General features: G+C 38.5%; 1 protein-coding gene across 2 annotated transcripts in view; it reads left to right on the forward strand.

Annotated features, from left to right (window-relative positions):
- Window positions 1-18,262: 18,262 nt before the first annotated feature.
- LOC145278108 (BOS complex subunit NOMO1-like) overlaps window positions 18,263-21,118 on the forward strand; it is a 167,854-nt gene continuing 164,998 nt past the window's right edge. For both annotated transcript variants that reach the window (XM_080130382.1, XM_080130383.1), the window contains exon 1: window positions 18,263-18,506. In XM_080130382.1, the coding sequence (XP_079986508.1) occupies window positions 18,363-18,506 (144 nt within the window). In that variant the 5' untranslated portion in view covers window positions 18,263-18,362. The remainder of the gene's footprint in view (window positions 18,507-21,118) is intronic.

The raw sequence follows: 21,118 nt of genomic DNA on the forward strand, positions 1-21,118 counted from the left end.
ATATATATATATATATATATATATATACACCAAGTTATAAGTATTCATGAGTGATAACTAGGGCTATATGTTGCTTTTCTTTTATTGAGCACTCTTAATAATCACTTTAAATTCATTAGTTATCACTAGGGCTATGACAACAGCATATTCTTTTCATTTTTTGACTCTCGAGTATATATCTGACACAGACGCAATTAATCAACCGAGGATCACATCATTCTACATAAAAACATATAAGATATTAATGGATATATACATGAGAATCAAAACAAGGAAAAGAATATGCTGTTGTCCTAGCCTTAGTCATAACTAATGAATTTAAAGAGATTATTAAGAGTGCTCAATAAAAGAAGAGCAACATATATTTTTATTAACATAAACAAATTTATATGGTTGCGACACTAGACATGCTAATGTTTCGGACAAATGGTCGGTTAAAACTTTTATTGAAAAAAATCAATTCAGGTAACTTGATTATGTAGTAGAGCTGACATCTATTCAATGTGGCTACCTTCAGCCTCAATCACCACCTTGATATGGGTCTGGAACTAGGAACATGCCTTTTCTACAAGCGGCAGTGGGAACTCTGCGAATGCTCAACAGATGGCGGCGATTAAGTTGGTTTTGTTGTGGGAGTTCATGTTAGTAATGTTCTCGACATATGACCAAATGAAGCAGTTCAGTGGGTTCAGGTTGGAGAAGGAGATGGGCCACTGAAAGAAGGGTACAAAGTCGTAGCATTCCTTCTGAAGCCAAGCCAGGGTCTCTTTGTACTTGTGGGCTGGCGCCAAGTCCTGCTACTACACCCATGGTCTGCCAGCAGCCGTCTGATTGCACCAGGAGATTATCACACTCTTCAGCACAGCCAGATACACTTTGGTGTTGATTTCAAGCCGACTTCAAAGATGTGAGGTGGGATAATGGGGCCCTCACTTGGAACCACACTAAAGACCATAACCATGGTCAGAAACTTCGTTGAGCTGTGCTCACAACCATTGAAACGTCTGGATTTGTATTTTGAGGGCGCTGGCAATGGTCCTGTTGTCATAACTTGGATCAGTAAAAAGCATGACTTGTACAGCGGTTCATCGCCAATCTCGCTCACTGAACATCGATCTCGCCCGATTCAGACATGAATAGAAGGCTTCTATCGGTCGTAAGATTTGTGCACAATTGGCCAACTAGTAGATGGTTTGCAATAAAAAAAAAAAGAAAGCCGGTTTTCATCAAATGGAAATGGAATCTTGTCGTCTTTTCTAGGGCGAAAATTTTATCGTTCTATCCTGTATACGATTAGGGATTCTATAAAAAAAAAAAAAAGCTCCCATGGCAGGGTTTCCGCAAATCCAAACTCGATCTCAATAAAAATTGTTAATGGCCCAAGGAAAAAATAAATTAATTGCCGCCATTACATATAAGATCAGATCATATATTAAACACCTTTAAATTTAAATTTCTTCTTGAGTGACCTTATTATTATTTTTCAACTTTTTTTTAATTACTTGATCATGAGAGGAACAAAAATTAAATCGATAACTAGTCTCTCCTCACAAAGATGGACAGAATGACATAAATGCACATTACAACTGCATATGAAAACATCACACAATTCGCATTTTTTCTTCTAAATACAAAAACGCCCAACATCAAACGAAAACCACGAAGCAATATTTTAAAACAATAGAAAAGAAACTTTCTCCGCCATTAAAAAAAAAAGTTAAAAAAATAGAAGGAATGTATTTGCCTGTTGTACACACCATTTCCCAAACGATACTCTCAAAGAAAAATGAAACGAAACCACGTTTTTTTTTTTTACCTCAAAGTCTCTTGTTTTCGACTGTCATTGTACTGCACTTCTTTCTTTTTAAATAAATGCGACATCTCGGCCCATTTTTTTCCTGTGTCTATCTACAGGTTTACTGTTTATTTTGCAGAGGGTCGGAAGGAGTGAAGGCGCCAATCGACTGTACAACTAATTAGACAGAGAGAAGACAAAGAAAATGACGGCAATAGCAAAGACGGATGACAAACACAGGTGTTTGGTTAAAGACGATCAGATATCGTGTTTTATTGTTTACCAAAATATACGGCAATGGATTCAGGAACTAGTGGAGCGAGAATGGGCGTCTCGCGAGGTTGAGATTCTTGAGTCCATGAAGTAGGAATTGGTAGCTGGACGTCAGTAGGCACTGAAACGGGTAACTGTATGTCAGTGGACCACAGAAGTTGGTGTCTGAAAGAAACTGCAGGAGTGAGTTGGGGAGCCGCTGGAGTCACTGAAGAAGACGATGAACGCTGCAGGAGTGAGCTGGAGACACATCAAAAGAAACTAGTGTAGCTGAAAGCTGCAGGAGTAAGTTGACAGCCGCTGGAGTGAGCTGGAGTTGCTGACGGAGTAAGTTGGTTTTCTGGAAGCTGCAGGGGTGAGCTGAAAGCCATGGTAGTTCCTACAAGAAGTGAGCTGGAATCGTTGTAAGAGAAGTGAGCTTGAAGCAGCTGGAGTCACTGGAAGCTGTGGGAGTGAGCTGAAGTCGCTGGAAGAGAGCTGGGGTTGAAGCAGGTTCAGGAACTGGAGTGGCAGGCTGTGAGGGGGGGGGTCCCAATAGGTAAATAGCAATAGAGAGTGCAATGTGCATCGCATTCTGCCACCCCTGGTCCCCAGGGAGACAATGTCGACTTGACGAGAGTTAAGTCAAGATGAGAATGCTCCTAACTCCCGAGCTGGACCGGAGACTTGCCGTGAAAGCAACTAGCTTTATGGAGAGCCGTTCGTGCTATAGGCTCCACGACCAGTCATGGTGTTGCTAAACAACAAATTACTATAATTAATTTCACACCGTATTACTTACAGTTAAATGTGTCTTCTATGTTTATTAACTGTATTTATTTTAATCTAGGTTCGAAATAGTAGTCCTTTGTTTTTGTTTAGTTTGTCAAATGGTTTTGTGTTTCTTTTTATTGTTAAAGAAAAAGTGGTAACTATTTTTTAACACACATTGTCGTGACGTATTTCCAGGAGTGTCAGATTTCGGCTGATGGGGTGCTTTTGTTTTCACACATGGGATTGGTCAGCTGACATACCGCAACATTCATATATTTATATATATTGAATATCTAGTAGGCACTGTCCTGGAGAGAATTTGAATGCCTATTACCCTCGAGTGTCTAAGGCATGAGGATACTTTTCCCTACAAATTAACTCTGACTAAATATTTAAAATCGTATTTGCAGCCTAAATAAGATCTACTCGCTATGCCCAATTTACACTGGCTTTTATGAAGAATGGTGCACCTGTTACCTTAAGTAACAGTACGAAGCTGGATACTCCACCAGACAAGAACAAATCTCGAGACTGAGAGACTGTGAATAAAAAGTAGTACAACTTGCTACAACATGCCGCCCGTTAAGAAAAAGGGGGGGGGGATGGCCGCTCCTGCTATTTATGGGCTAGTGGTCTCGTGAGGTAACAAGATTTGAGGGAAATATGCAAATGAGATGCAGCCAGTTTTTCAAGTAAAAAGCCTGTGTCAGAGAGAGTGAGTCGTTTTTTGGCAGAAGTAAGTTTATGACATTGTGTGTTGGAGTCTGATACTGAGAATTGCGAGTTGGGAGAACGTAATTGTTGGGAATTCTTTCTGGGAACTTTGCTGTCTAATAATGCCAGCAAATTTAACTGCAGAAACCACAAGAAAGACATTCTATAACATATTTAAATGGTCAATTACGGAGAGGAAAAATATGTTCTCAACTTTACCAACTCTGCAATAAACAAATAAATAAATAATACAAATTACTCACCTCAATAAGAATTCCAATTAATTGTTTCTTTTTGTTTTTTTACTTTCCTTTTACAAGAACGCTATAATCTAACTTTTTTCTCTTTCTTTTTTAAATTGTTAAAAAACTATGGAAACAAACTTTGAATTATTCAGTTTATAAAAAAAAATTAATTAATTCGTTGTGCTTCGTATGTCAATCCCTACCTTTCTGTTTTCTCTTAATAGAGTTCATTTCTTTTATGTTTTCGTTGAAACAAGTTCGCTAGATTAGTCCTCGCGCGAAAGCGCAGGACACAAAATATTTTAAATAATAATAGAATAACAATAACAAAGTCTTTTGCTAGCGAGGACTACTATTGAGCGTAACCAGTTATACAGTCCTTTTGAAATATTCATCTCTATTTTTTTTCGTTATCTACTGAATATTTTTAATGAAACCTATATGAAATATGTTCCTTATTAAATTGTAAAGATTTTCTATTCTGAAAGAAGTTTAAAAAATTTAATCTAAAAAAGTTATTTAAAGTTTTTGTTAAAAAAATTCAGATTTTCTCATTATTCAGACATGTATGACAAAGAGGTAGTTGCAAAAAAGAGTTGTGGTGTGAGAAGAATTACAAACTGAAACAGAGAGAATATTCAGACATGTAATAATACAAAGAGGGGTTGTAAAAATGAGGTGTGGTGTGAGGAGAAATACAATCTGAAATAGAGAGTAGGAGAGTTTTTATAAATACATACAAAACCACATTCATCTTTTTTTAAATCCAAATTAATAAATTAAATAAAATATAATCTTAAAAAGATACAATACAAGTTAGAAAAGCATTTCATCCATGAAAATTGTTAAACAAAATGTATTTACTATATAAAAGTTTAATACCTTACTTTGTAAAATGTATAAAAGTACACTTTGAAGATAAATAAATTTCAAATTGAATCTTGTACCTTTATTTTTAAAGCCTATAGTAAATACATTTTGTTTAACAATTTTCATGCCTTGAATGAAATGCTTTTCTAACTTATATATATATATATATATGTCTAGACTGCTTGAGCGTGGAATTCAGTTTGTTACGCATCCTTGCGGAAAGCTCAGGTCGATTTTGTAATATTTCAATAAACAAATGAGAAATTTGTTGTCCATTAAATGATAGAATGCACATGGGAACGCGTTGGGTACAACTGCACCTGTGGGTTATTGCTGCTATTTAATTAAAATAAAGATTTTGTACATATGTGTTGTTTATGGATTTACTTTGTTGAGATGTTCGATAGTCGTGGTTGTACAAGTCTGGACGGAATTTTATCTTCTTTGACAGCTGTTTCTCTCTTCAACCATCTTCTCTGCCAGCCATTTGCCTGCGTATAAAGGTCACATTAGGGTCACCACTTGTTGCAGAGGATTGAAAGGGTGAAGGGGCCAATCGATAAAGTGGACACAAGGCAGAAAGATAACGACTGTAGCAAAGAAGGATGGCAAACACAGATAATCGGTAAAAGATAATGGCTATCATGTTTTTTTTTTATCAAGAAAAAACGGTAATTGAATGGCAATGGAAATCGTGAGGATCGTCTAGAGCAAGAACAGGCACATCACGGAGTTGAAGTTCTTGTATGCCTGAGGTAGCATACCGTATCTCAGGTTGTTCTGAGTTGTGTAGACGGGATCTGATGCTGGGAACTGGTAGCCAAGTAGAGGAAGTGCTGGAAGTGTTGAAAGCTGCAGGAGTGAGCTGCTGATAATGAGCTGGAGTCAAAGTGGAAACTGGAGTGGTAGTTTGTTAAGGAGAGTTCCAGGAGGCAGGCAGCAGTAGAGAGTGAAGTGTGTATTGCATTAGTTTGTAGTAATCTTGAAAGGGACTGTTTGGATACTGTTGCGACTACCTCTGGTTCCCATGGCAACTGAGTCAGCCAACTTAACAAAAGTCAAGTCAGAATGGGAGGCTCTCAGTAAAGCTGAAGATTTGCTGTAAAGTCGCTCAAATTAATGAGAAGCTGTTCATGTTAGAGGTGACAGTGCCACTAAACAAATGAATGACTCTTATCAATGTTTCATTTCATTGTTTACAGACACCATCGCTGGTCATGGAGCCTTTGCATAAAGCGAGCAGCTTTCATAACAAATCTCCAGTTCAGTTCAGGAGTTAAGAGTACTTCCATCCTGACTTGACTCTTGTCGTTAGCATTTCCAATTGCTGTGGGGACAAGGGGCGGGACAATGCAATGAACATTTCATTGTCTACTGCTGCCTGCCTCCTTGGACTACCCCTCAGTGTCTGCTCTCCAGTTCCTGAACCTGCTTCAATCCCAGCTCACTTCCAGCGACTCCAGCTCATTCCTGCTGCTTCCAGCAACTCCAGCTTACTCTTGCAGCTTCCAGCAACTCCAGCTTACTCTTGCAGCTTCCAGCAACTCCAGCTTACTCTTGCAGCTTCCAGCAACTCCAGCTTACTTCTGTGGTGATTCCAACAATTCCAGCTTACTTCTGCGGTGATTCCAACAACTCCAGCTTACTTCTGCGGTGATTCCAACAATTCCAGCTTACTTCTGCGGTGATTCCAGCGCCTTCAGCTCACTCTAACGGTTCTCCAGTTCCTGAACCTGCTTCAATCCCAGCTCACTTCCAGCGACTCCAGCTCATTCCTGCTGCTTCCAGCAACTCCAGCTTACTCTTTCAGCTTCCAGCAACTCCAGCTTACTCTTGCAGCTTCCAGCAACTCCAGCTTACTCTTGCAGCTTCCAGCAACTCCAGCTTACTTCTGTGGTGATTCCAACAATTCCAGCTTACTTCTGCGGTGATTCCAACAACTCCAGCTTACTTCTGCGGTGATTCCAACAATTCCAGCTTACTTCTGCGGTGATTCCAGCGCCTTCAGCTCACTCTAACGGTTCTCCAGTTCCTGAACCTGCTTCAATCCCAGCTCACTTCCAGCGACTCCAGCTCATTCCTGCTGCTTCCAGCAACTCCAGCTTACTCTTGCAGCTTCCAACAACTCCAGCTTACTCTTGCAGCTTCCAACAACTCCAGCTTACTTCTGCGGTGATTCCAGCGCCTTCAGCGAGTCCAACGCTTTCAGCCACCAGATCTTGCTTCTCACTAATGTCCAGCTGCCTGCTCTAGTGCCTGCTCACGTCTGGTCACTTGCTCCAGTGCTCATTAATGCCCAACTACCTGGTCCAGCCCCCACTGACGTCCAGCTACCCATTCCAATGCTCCCTGAAACAAGTAGTGACTCCGACATGATATTTAGGTAATAATGGGTAAATGACTGAGAAGATGACGAAAAATGCCGCATCATCCTAGTAGCTGTTGAAGAAAATAATATTTCTGTCCAGATTTGACCAACCATGGCTGCTGAACATCTCAACAAATTCAGCCCCAAAACAACACTGAGCTTTTAACGTCATACTGGGTGTAAAAAGTCAATCCCAGCAAGCATCAACAACACCCTTCAAGGCCTACTGACTCTCCAACAACAGATGCGACACTCAAAACTGTCATGGACATTCATCAAGCACCATAAAAAATCAACGGACATCATCGACAACCACGATGAAAAAAGTTGCACTAGTTTAAGACGAGTTAAGCTGCAACACACACACTAAAAACTCAATGATTCAGGGGACCCAATTATTTTGGATAATGCACCCCGACAGCAGAACAGACTAACTTGTACTTCGCTCTGCAGATTCACTTGCTGAGGCACATACACCACGATTCTTCTCATCAACCTTGCAGACCCACTTGCACTCATCATTCAGGCGGTTCTCGTAGATACTTTTGCACACATCTGCATGAACTCGTGATATGACTGTCCACCAGATTTGGTTTGGTAATTGATAACGATCAATTATCCAGGGAGAAGGCCTTGTTGTGGTCTTTGTTTTTGTAAATAACACACGCTGGTGGGCAGAAATAGACATGAAACCTTAAAAAAATATATATATATATATATATATATATATATATATACGTTTTATTTTTTATTACCGTATCTTTCTATTAAGTTACATTATTGTTTCAGCTACCCGGCCGTTTTTTTGGCTGTATATATATATATATATATATATATATATATATATATATATATATATATATATATATATATATAACGTGATACCTGGTCCTGTGCTAGTGATGAGCCAGAAGTCTGTCACATCTTTAATGACTCAGAAACACTCATGAATTATTCTTTAACTTCTTGAAACGGCTGAACAAACATTTTTATTGGGAATCCATGAACATTCTTCCGATTAACACAAAACGAAAAACTTTTAAAACTGTATTTTTAAACAATCAACAAACAAACAAATAATAAAGAAAATTTAATTCATACAAAGTTTTTGTTTTGTTTTTTATTCAAACAATATCGTTTATAATAATTGTTGTGGTTAAATTACCAGAAATATCGCAAACATCTTTCGATTTATCACGCAGAAAATGTGTACAGGTGCCTCATAAAATATATTTTGATTGAAGTCTATCGAAAGCAACAATAAACGCTTTAAAAAATTTCAGTGAAAGCTGACAGTATTTACATTGTATTATTGTGCAACAGCTGCATGTCGATTCTCCAGGAACATGTACATCATCATCATCATCATCATCATCATGGGACCAGAGATTGGAGTTCAGGCGAGCACCTGCCATGGAAATAACAATAAAACAAGGATAGGCTCGCAACGTCTCTTCTGTGGGAGAGAGGTTGCAGGGTAGAGAAAAGGGCATCCCCCACTAAGCCACAAAGTCTATTTTGTACTCTGTCAAGGCAAGATAGGCTGTTTTTAGCAGCTCCTGCCCAGATATGGCAACAGTATTCCATCCTTGGACATACTTGGCTTTTATATAGATAGAGAATTGCATCAGTAGTGAGATATCTTCTGGAGCGGTAGAAGGATCCCATTATCTTTCCAGCAACCTTGGCAATAGACTTGATGTACGTGTTCCATTTCAGATCAGGAGTAAAGGTCAAACCCAGAAGCTTGTCAAAACACGGGGCCTCACCCAGACAAGAGCCATCCATCACAATTGATGCCAGATGGGGATCAGAGCGTTGATGATGTAAGGATAGGAGTTTGGTTTTGGATGCATTAAAGGTAATCAGCCACATCTTCCCCCACTGAACCACGCGCTTGAGATCAGAGGAGAGAGAATCAGAGAGAACTTTGTCATTTACGGCCTTTGATGTGTTGGCGTAAATCGTCGTGTCATCAGCATAGATGTCAACGAATGATTTAAGTATGTGTTTCGGGAGGTCATTGATGTAGATCAGGAAGAGAGTTGGGCCCAGGATTGAACCCTGAGGGACTCCAGCATTTATATTGCAGGCCTCCGATTTTTGTCCATCTACCACTACTTTTATGAGCCTATCGGAGAGAAATGATTTAATGATTGAGAAAACATTTCCAGTTATACCGTAGCTGGAAATCTTGTGAAGTAGACCCTTATGCCATACCTTGTCGAAGGCCTTTGATATGTCAAGAGCAATTGCCCTAGAAAGGAAGCCTTTGTCAAGAGATTCACTAATCCTATGAGATATAACCGTTAGCACATCTGTGGTAGATCTTGCAGAACAGAAACCATATTGTGTGTCACTAAGAAGGTTATTTCTGCTGAGGTGGTTGACTATTTCTCTATTTAATATGGATTACAGCAACTTACTCATGACACACAGGAGACTTATTCGTTTGTACTGAGAGGGAGATGACTTATCACCTGAGTTCTTAAATACAGGGCATACTGATGGGGTTTTCCAGGGTGTTGGAAAGCACTTCTTAAGGTAACGCTTAAATAGTTTTGTAAGTATGGGAGCAAGTTCTGATTGAAGCTTTTTTAACACTATAATTGGGATGCCGTCAGGGCCAGTTGCTTTACTGGAATCAAGGTTCTTGATTAGCTTGGCGACCTCATGCACAGATATTTGTATGTTACCTAGCGTGTTCTGTGTTATAGGAGGAAATATGGGGAGTTGATGGCCTTCGTCGCATAGGGTAGAATTAGCTGCAAAGTTCTTGGCAAATAGTTTGGTCTTGTCTGAAGCTGACGAGATGACCTCTGGTCCATTGATAATGGTTGGGATAGAACGCACACTTCTGTTCAGGATCCTATTTGTTATTTGCCAAAACTGGTGGGAACCAAGTCGCTAATCAGCTACTTTGGATTTAACAGACTGGGCATATAGCTCTCTTGCATTTTTTATTACTCTTTTACAGTGGTTGCTGGCAGTCCTGAAAGCAGCTTTAGTCTCAGTACATCTATTACGTTGGTAGTTATGGAAAAAGTGATTTCTGTGTGCAATGGCAGCAGCACATTCTGGGGAGAACCATGGCTGGCTGTTAGGTTTTTGTTGGAATTTTTTAGATGGTATGAATCGGTCTATGCCTCAGGGGAAGTTGAGAGAAAAAGGTCTAGGAGGCTTGCATATGGACCTGTAGTATCGGGTACACGGGTGGGCTTGTGAACAATCTGAATAAGCAATGGCAAAATCATGACAGAACCTCCCCTCATCGTCCGTCTTATTTGAGTGGGTCAGCCATTCCACGTTATGGACGTTGAAGTCACCACAGATGTGGATGTTAGTCGAGGGATGTGCAGACAGGATGTGGTCTATTTTCTCAGATATGCTCTTAAAGATAGTAACTCCGCTGTTATGGGGCCGATAGAGGGCAAATATAAATGCAGTGGTGTAAGCAAGTGCAACCCGGAAGCACATATAAGGTAAATTAGGATCTTCTCTAGAGATATCCCTGCCACATGGGAAGCCATCTTTAATGTAGGCACATATTCCATGGCTATGGCGATCTTGGGGGTCAGATTTAGATGTTAAGTTTGAGCACCAGTATGAGCAATGGTCTGGATATGGTGTATTCGATGGCAAGTTCCCTTATCTAAGGTGCGGCCAAATTCAGCATTGGACTCTGGTAGCAAAAATACTTTGATTTTTATGGAGGATGGCAGTTCAGGGGCGTGTGTCTTTTGAATCTACTGCTCTATGCGAGATATTGTATTGCTGCTAATGTCTGTCTTTGTTCATAAAATGATGGTCTTCCTACTCCTCTGCAGCAAAGTATTTTTGACTGTGTCGTGTTAAATCACTAGCTGACTCCGTTGTTGACCTCTCTAGTTTTCGACACACTTTTCATATGTGTCCAGTAATTTCACAATTATGGTATCTGAATTCCCTTGTAGCCCATTGGGGTGTGATGTCCTCCCATACCCTTCAGACGGTTTATTTTGAGGGGTTCTGGGTACCTTCCCTGCCCAAGACGGTTTCTTGTACCTTATTGTGCCAAAATGTCAAATGCTCATTTAGGCTGCTTTGCAAAAGAGAAATCAATGTATCTATTGTCTCTAGACTAACCAGTCTGTAAAATTTCAATTGTTGTCAAAATATTGGCTTCAGCCAACAGCTTGCACTGGTATTCTGTATTACACAAGTCCAGTTACGAGTTAGCCAGCCACCATGTTCTCTGAATAGTTTATAGTCTGTTGGCAGCTCTCATTGGGACACTGGACAGTAAAATTGCAAAACCTCACTTGAGACCGAAACTTTGCTAAAATCTGTGCGGGACCCTCTCCTTCTTGCTGACTCATATTGTGGAATCTATGTCTCTGCATTTCTTGATGTGGACCTTTCACTGCAACGAATCGTATGTTGTGGGCTTCAAGCCCTACTAGTTTGAACAAAAATCTGTTTACCTTGTTCAAGCAAGCCGTTCTTAACTTGTGTATTTTCACGGGGTTGGTTAAACTGCACATTTGTTTGTACTGGGTTCATGTATCAATGAATAATGTCCAGTCCCTGTCGGTGTAACCACGCTCGATCACAGATCTGTCTGTTTTTTTAGTGAGGCACCAATTCGACACATTTTCCCTGCCAGCGTGAAGCTCGTTGTTTGCTGAACGAATTGCAAGTAATGTTCGTCATTGCATTGTCCTGACATCTTTACTTTTCAAATTTCAGAAAAATAAATCCTGTTTGTAGCGCCATGTAAAGTGAACTTAAAAGTTTATTGAGTTTGCTGAATTTATAACACCGGATGACAACCGGTGTTCTACTTTTTCCGACCTGTCTCATCAGTCGTCCCCATTCTACACAGTAGCCAGACGAGTTTTAGTTGTAGGGAAAATTGTGGCTTACTATTAAAGCGTCCGTGAGTGTGTGTATCTCTTGGAGTCTAGCTATGGGAGGAAAGAATCAAGATGTCAGCACCTACGGCTTTTATGATTGGGCGGTCTTGCAAAGTAACATGAAAATCTCGTGGCTCGTGTGACAAAATCTTGCTGCTCGGCTGCATAAAAGTAGGCTGTGGCAAGAACATTGATGAATGGTGACCAGAATCCTTGGAAATAGTTGTTCTGTGTTAGTAAATGTTTTTGTCTTTTTTATTACCTTTTCCCTTCCTTTATTTTGTGTTGCAGAAATGTACAAATCTTATCCAATCAAAAATCAATATTTTTTAACAACGTTTAACAATATTTTTTAACAACGTTTAACAATATTTTTAACAACATTTAACAATATTTTTAACAACGTTTAACAATATTTTTAACAACATTTAACAATATTTTTAACAACGTTTAACAATATTTTAAAAACAATTAACAATATTTTTTAACAACGTTTAACAATATTTTAACAACGTTTAACAATATTTTTTAACAACGTTTAACAATATTTTTTAACAACGTTTAACAATATTTTTAACAACGTTTAACAATATTTTAACAACGTTTAACAATATTTTTATAAAATGAAAAGGGAACAAAACAACAACAAAAAAAAACTGGCAGTGTCAAACCGTCCTCTTGTCGATACAACGCACGAAAGTCTTTTTTACTTTCTTTCCTCAACTTGCAACAAATCCTCGTGTATCCGAAATTATCTTCCACTATTCACTCTCATTCTCGTTTTAAGCTTTCCAACAAAAACTCCATTCCACACCATGCTTTAGAATTCGTCCCTTTTTACAGTTACCAATTGTTTACATATGCAAATTAAAGGCATACGTTCACCAATGAGCGACCTACAAAATTATTCTTGTCTTTTCTTTTCTACATTTTCTGCTGGCATTTTACAGGCTAAGCAAACACAAGGTCGTTTGCGAGAGTGATTTTTATTACAATTTTTTACCAACGTTTAACAATATTTTTAACAACATTGAAAAATATTTTTTAACAACGGAACAATATTTTTTAACAACATTTAACAGTATTTTTTAACAACGTTTAACAATATTTTTTAACAATACTTAAAAATATTTTTAACAACGTTTAACAATATTTTTTAACAACGTTTTTCCAATATTTTCAACAACGTCTTGACAAGCAGAAATGTACAGCTTTTATACCTTGAATTACCAAAAGGGAGATAATTCACAACATTCTCCCTCAATAAATTTCTCACTAATACGGAAGAAAGTTCCTTAAATGTCCAGGCTCCCTGAGAGCTTGCAGTAGCTGCCTTGGCCGTCCATGATTCGGGGTCAGAGTACTCAAACAGGAAGGCTCTTCAGTGCGAGCCTGTCTGTGAGCTCTAAAATACCTTGCTCCAAAATGTTTCCTTCTCAGAGGAGCAGATCGTTCCGCGTTAGAGTCAGTCTCTGGATGAACACGTTTTTCCAGTGCTAGTACCTCATCTGGCAAGCATGTTAGCCTTCTCAGTTGCTGAGCAAACAACCTCGTGATTGTTGATGTGGGAATTGAGTTAAGTGGTTAATAGGAGAATTGTTGATTGCCCATTATTTACTACACTGTTGTAGATTTTCCAGAAGTCACGAGTTCCTAATTTTTGTGCTTCGATGTGTTTTTTAGTGGTTTCAGTAAATTCTCTCTTAGCTGTCGCTATTTCTTTCTTAGTCTTACTTCTAGCTTCTATATACTTCTGCCTGTTTGAACTGGACTTATGTTGGTTAAATTTACAGTACGCATGCTGCCTTTGAGCAATAGCAGTTGCGCAAGTAGAAGTAAACCATTGGGGAGAGTGGGGCTTGCTATAAAATTTCCGCATAGGAACATGTGCTTCAATTGCTGTTTTGAACCATTCAGTGGTCTCATTTGTGCACTGTTCAGCAAGAAGAGAAAAAATATTTCCCCATGGGGCATCTCTGATAAGATCCCTGATGGCTACCCAGTCCGCCTTTTTATAATATCTCATTGTTTTGAGCAATAGCTCTTCAGTTTTGGGTCTAGAGTTTAGGGCGATTTCGACCATTATCACTGCATGATCAGCGTTCCCGAGTGGGCTGTCAGCATTTGTTATACAATCATCGGCAACTTTGGTCAGAAACAGATCTAGAAGTGATGCATGTTGTTCTTGCTGGTCAGGGAAACAGGTTGGAAACATAACCATTTGTGATAGGGAGTGAGATATAGAGAAGCTATGTGCAAATTATGAGAAGCTATATGCAAATTAAGTATAATTTACATATGAGCAGATAGCTCATATTTATAAACCGACACCAACTAGAACAGGTGGTTGTTGAACGTTTGCTTAGCGTTATACACGATATATCAATAATTATAAAAAAAACGTCTGCTTCTCACTGCTATGGATTTGCAGTTTTCAGTGAGGTTTCCGAAAAGTGATGGGTACTGGATTTTTGCTGTCACCAATCCACAAATTTTCAATGCAAGCATTGCAATCTGTGACTGTTGCTGCAAAAAATTGTGTACCAGTATTATTTCGCAACAAAGGTTTTTCATTACGGATAATTTAGTGGTTTTATAGGAGACATCATTAAATAGTAAGTCCACCAAACAATAACCACTTACTTGTGCAAACAGTGACGCATTTGCCATTGTTACTCTGCTGGGGGCGGGGACAAAATACAATTTGTTGGTTTTTATCAAGCTTTCTTTGATAAAAATTTCTGAGCTGCCAGTATTGAGCAGAGCATTTGTAGATTTCCTGTTAATTTTCACAATAGTTTTTGAAAGGCAGTCAGGACAGGTGGCTAAAGTTGCAGATGTATTTTGACGAGTGGCTTTGTACAGGGTTTTAGAAGACTTGCATGCCTTTGGAAGATGACCAGGTTTTTCACGTTTATGACAATGAGTATCTCTGGCAGGGCATGAAACTCATAGATGTTTAGATAAGTCACAAAAATAGCCTCTTTTTAAAGCGGCAATGACCGATTGTTCTTAAAACTTCGTCAGAATATTGGTGGCAGTAGAAACAGGTAGGTTTAGCATGGCGCTCATGGTGTCTGGCTGTAAATAAGAACTAGACTGCTGTATAGCACATTCGAAGATATAGGCTTGCTCGTAGGTTGTTCTAAGTGGAAGATTCGTATTCTCAAGAAGATGTTGTAACCGTTAATGAAGGCATCCAAAATGTGTTGCTCTTGGGCCTCTAATGCTGTGATTGGGTAGCTACTCGTACCAACTATCCGTACTAGTGTCCACTGACGTCCAGTTACCAGTTCCTACCTCAAAGACCCGAGAATCTCAACCTTGCAAAACACCTGTTCTTGCTCTAGCAATCTGAATCTATTGCCGTATATTTTACCTTTTTTCTTGGTAAAAATAAGACATCATATACTATCGTCTTTAATGGATCATCTGTGTTTATCATCCTCCTTTACTATTGCTGTTATGTCTTTGCCCTGTGTTTACTTTATTAGTTGTATGGTCGATTGGCCCCTTTGTAGTGATCAGCTAAATTAAGTCATTCGTCACATATGAATGAAACTAAGAGTTAAAAATAATAATTCGTCCAAACTCCTTCTTGTCAACTCTTGACTTCAACTGTAATCTTCACCAACCGTTCTCACTGTCTCTTTCTCTCTCAACTGTTCAAAAAAAAAGAAGACTGCACTGTGCTTTCCCTTTTCACAGCAGCCATTGTCCTCATATGCAAATTAATGTCATATGTATTTTAATAAACTGTCTATAGACGAAAGTTTTCCTTTTCTCTTTCCTTTCTTGATTCCATCACATGACAGGATTGACAGAGAAGCCATCGCTTGTGTAAGTCACGTTTTTCTTTACTTCTGCATTACTTCCACCACAATTTAAACAGAAGAATCAGCAACAATATGATTTTGTCACCGGTCACCCTCGCAAATCTGTATTGCATGAAAGACACGGCTGTAATGCATCATTTCTACACACAAATCTATGGGACAATATTTTTATCTCTTCACATATGAAGACAGTAAACAGGTTGGAATGTTCTAGAAACTTGATATAAAAGGCTTAGCTCACCAAAATTAAAACAGTCACGACAGCATTTCCACAAGTCACGGTCACAGCTACCCATGGTTATCACATACGTCAGACTCCGTCTAATAGACATAAAACAGCATCGCCATGAAAACCAAAGTCTCAGCAATGATTCCGTGATTTTCAGCCAGCTTTTCGCAGACCAAATAACTGGTGATCAAAATTATCACCCTGTGGACCTCATTTACCTACATAAAAATCTGCACGAATAAAAGTATCATAAAAAACTGTAAGTGGACAAAATACTCGACCCCTCACTTATGAAGCTAACGTAAATCGATGAATATTTTATGTTCACAAACTTTTTTCTCTCGTATTTCGCTAATCAAAATTATCACCCTGCGTACCTCAAAAAAATCTGCACGAATAAAAGTATCATAAAAAACTGTAAATGGACAAAATACTCGACCCCTCACGTAAATCGATGAATATTTTATGCTCAAAAACTTTTTTCTCTCGTATTTCGCCTTCGTAAGCTGACTAATATCTTCCTCAGTCTCAAAGGATTTCTTCAGTCATTAAAAGCTTCCAGCAATACATTTACAATCAAGCAACATTTTTTTTTCCACTAGAATGATGTTCTCGAACATTTTAAAAAAGTATGCATCTCATCACATTATTAACGGACCCCAATATTTTAATTTCACGCACATTCAAGAACTGTAACTTGCATATATTACACACAAAAAAATTATCCTTTTCTGGTTAAATAAGAATTATTTTAAATATTTGTAATTGTTCCCGAGCCGTTGCTATTTACTTATATATATTTTTTCTCTCTTGTTAGAAAAAAGGTTTCGACCCATGCTCTCGTCTTCATCTCTCTTTTCTCTACACTTTTAACACTGCCTTTCAGCCCTCCGCAACAAACTAACCATTCCACACAAAGGAGGAAGAATGCCTGGAAGGATAGCCTTCAGAAACAGACTACAAAGATATTCTACACTTTTAAATATTTATTAGAAAAAATATATTAAAAAATTACATTTACAACAAATCAGGTGCAATGCCATTCAAAAATGTGAGAAATGTTGTTGGTTATTCTTTGTCACGATGACTAGAAAATATCCATTCCTACTCTTAACTAGACTCATCAGTCACCACAATACCACATTTACACCAGGGTCGTTTTACTTGAAATTTCCCAAATCGTTATTACTACACTTAAAACTTGAGAACTCATCTAAAATTTTACGGAACATTTTTTTATTCATATTATTTGGATTCATCGGACTACTGTTCTCATTTTCACGTTTCGCTCAATGTGACCTCTGACCTTCTTCGGGTGTATCTTGTCAAACTCGGGAATTTGGAGAGAATTTCGAGTGGAACCCTTTATTTACTTCATGGGGGTAGCATGCTTTTGTTCTGTCAGCCATGACTGGATAGAAGTCCTAAGTAATTCAGAATTGTATTTTTTTCGGCCACCCACACTGAGGATTGAACCTTTGATTTTTTTTTTTCAATTTTATCACTTTTTACGATTGATGTTTCCAATTACTCTAATCACTCACTGGGCCAGTGCGCCACAGGTCCTTGCGGACAATTCTATTACGAATTTTAGCAGCCTTAAACCTATTTTATTTCTATCTGTAAATATCACTATTTATCACTATATCTATAAATATCACTAGTTCAACACCTGAAGAAGGTCGGAGGTTAGATCGACTGAAATGTTGTGAAAATCACACTCAAGATAAGAAGAGTAGTCCGATGAATCCAAATAATACAAATAACCAATCCTCATCTCAAAAATTTAGAAACTTTTTTTTATTGTTGCACTGATTTGAATTCTAAAGTGATACTAGCTAGAATATTCTAAATAATTCAGTAATATTTGAAGATTTTTTAGTTTTTTCCATCTGTAAGAACTTAAATGAAAAGTGGAATTCAGAAGTCAGCGCACACGAGGAGGGGCACTCTGACCTGCAAAAAGTGCCTGCGCAGCCCCGTCGGCATTCCCCGGTGAAGGCGCCTCAGGCAATTAGCAATAAACGATGAGAGAAGGTAAAGCCTAGGAGAGTGAGTGGTGACTCCTGCAGTCTTCCTGCACTCCCATCACAAAATCATCAGGGTCTAATCTCTGCTGATTTTTGGGGGGGGGGACAGAGGATCGCAAAATAAAAAAAAATAATGCATGAGTCCCCATAAATGTCCTTGAATTACGCTGTGCCCTTGTATCGAGAGTAAAAAAGGTAACCCACACTCTCCCGTTGACAAGATCTAAAGTAGGATGACAGAGTAAGGGAGATAACTCCATTGGCTTTTTCGTGTTCATAGAGGGCGTTAGTTGGCCGGTATTTTTTTTTTCCTCACAAGAAACGAAAATTCATCTGTTTTTTTTTTTTTTCAACATGGACCCTTCACTGAAAACATGCTCGAAACTGTTAGGACTCGTATTATTTCTTGCATCTATCCGTCCATCTGTCACCGATAGCGTGTTGGGATGCGGAGGCTTTGTAAAATCAGATGTAGAAATTAATTTTTCATTAGTAGAGGTAAGTTTCGCATTTTATGGTGATGTTTGATGTTAAGCCTAAAAAAACGTGACTTTCGTTTTTAATCATGATTGATTTTTTTTTTGATTTCATGTTTTTTGTTTTTCAAAAATAAAATTTTGCAAAGAATTGTTTGCTATTTGATGAAAAATAAAGTAAAGTTTAAAATTAATGTAGCTAGCATTAGAATTGCGTCGTTTTATTTATTTTTGCATATCCTATAAAAAAAATTAAATTTAAAATAAAATTAAAGTTTTTTTGTCGACTTCAAAAAATTCTATAATTCTAAAAAAAACGAAAAAGTTATTAATATTTTGCAACCAATATTAGTGCACATCTGTCGTAAAAAAACAAAAAAAAACGCATTCTCATCAGCTGTTAAATTTTATTTATTTTTTAGGTACTTATGCACTTCTGTTACCGTGCTGAAATAATACCGTTATTCAGAAAGCCGTTCTTAACATGGGGAGAGAGGATGTTTTCTAACTATTCTCTACTTTCACTTAACAATTTAATATAAAAGATATCGTAAAACTTGAATGTAAAACAAAAACACTATTTAAACAAAATAGCGCGGTAACAAAAGTACATAAGGACTATATTTTTTAAATATGCAATTTAGTGCTTAATTTAACTTTTAGCTGTCAGTTTTTTTTTTTTTTCAAGAACCCTGGTTTCGTTTTGTGTGGTTCTCTTTCCACTTGTTATAACTTGTGAACGGATTTTACTGAGCCGGTATCGTCCGCCATGGAGGGTGATCTATATCAGCAGTCAAGTCAGCACACAAAATTGATAATCACCCCACCGTAACCGGTCTTTAATTTGGAAGAATAAATCGTGATTATGCAGAAAAGTTACGATATTATTATTTTTTTAAAATGGTATCTTCAAGTTAAATTCGAGTTTTACGATATGTGAGAAAACACCTTCCCCATCTTAAGAAAGGCTTTCCAAATAATAAAAAAAAGTAGGAAAAAAAAAAGGCAACAATAAAGCACAATACTATTTGATTTAAGAACTATTAGTTAGAACAATATCATGTTAGCTGTAGTCCGAGTCCGCCAGTCCTGATATCAACTAAGTGGGCAGTAGACTGGGTCTAACCTGTCACTTTTTTGGGGGTGCACATTTCAAGCAGTACCACTTTTGTCTACTGGGAGATTCTGAGTCGATGCCGACACATCGGAAATGGTACCATTGATTGCACAAATCACAGCCTATCGTTTCCTTAAAGCACTTCATCTGTACTTGATCGTAATCCGAGAAGGCCTCAGAGACTCCAAAGTAAATATTTGTTCCAGTCCTCTCTGTATAGTAGTCAGGAAAGCACTCCGCCAAGGGATCAAGGTATGTTGATTGGGTTTCAAGGACAAAACATAAATGTGAGGTATCGACCTGGGGAGTACGTTCCATCATGGAATTAAACGAGAGGCGAGTAAGTAACCTCATAGGGGATGGGGGTTATCCTCTGGAAAAAAAAAAAAAAAAAAAAGAGTCCACTGCTCTGAATGGGATTAATCCAGGCGGGACCGAAAGAGCCCAATGATTCAAACACGGGATCAGCTTCAATGAGTGCAAGTGTTCAATCAGGTCTAACCCAATTATGCCCTTGATTGGTATTAAGTTCAATCCAGTTTCAAACTGACCAACCAAAAAATACTTTGCATCCCTAAAGACACTCAATACAGATGCCAAGTTGGTCAATCGAACCGACAAATCCATACCATTGGCCACTAAGACAAAAAATGCCACACTTTTCCCAGAACCCAAGTCAATTTCCCAGAACTTGAGTCAATACCTTTGTGAATCCATGCTGACACTCACCAAGAAAGGTAGAGTCTCAGCTGATAATTGACTGCAAGGGTCTAAATTGGGAACAAATTTTTCAGTGCCGCCAAATATGTCCGCCTGCTACCCGTGCCCAGTAGGCAATTAATTGACACTGTCCTTGTTCCACAAGAGAAATTAACTGATACAATGGGAGGCAAAGTGCATTGTTCACATCCACATGAAAGGAAGGAGTAACTGCGTTCACCTGAACAAACTTTTGGGACGTATTCTGTCTTCTGGTTGACGTAAATGCGGTAGAGGCACTGCCCTTAATCTGTAATCTCTTTATTGCTTCACCAGTGAGTGTTAACATGGAAGATAATGGCGGTACTTTCCTATCCATTAGAGCTATTATCTTCCCCTTCAATTCTTGGGGAAATTTTCTAAATAGAATCCTAGCCATAAGATGGGCTCTGCCAGAATTGTTTGCAGAAAAGTCACAGGAGAAGCAGTTTCCCAGTTCCTCCAACAGTGACGCTGTCCTGGAAACAAAGTCCCCCCCCAGTTCAAAAAGGGATACACCCTTCTTTGAAACATGGTCAAGAATATCCTGGAATATTTGGTCAATGATTTTGTCCAGGTTCAAATACTCCTTCTTTAATATAGACATGGTGCGCTGATAATTGGTGTCTGTGCAACGCAGGTGATTTATCAGCCTCAAGGCTCTGTTTGGGAGGGAACACTTCAAGAAGTTCAACCTTTCTGCATCATTGGCCATGCCGATCACACACTTCTCAATCCTAGTTAAAAAGTTCCTGAAACTTATGCGGTCAGACTCCATT

Source organism: Euprymna scolopes, chromosome 6 (genome assembly GCF_053919585.1).
Source record: "Euprymna scolopes isolate OS-2025 chromosome 6, ASM5391958v1, whole genome shotgun sequence".
Lineage (NCBI taxonomy): Eukaryota > Metazoa > Mollusca > Cephalopoda > Sepiida > Sepiolidae > Euprymna > Euprymna scolopes.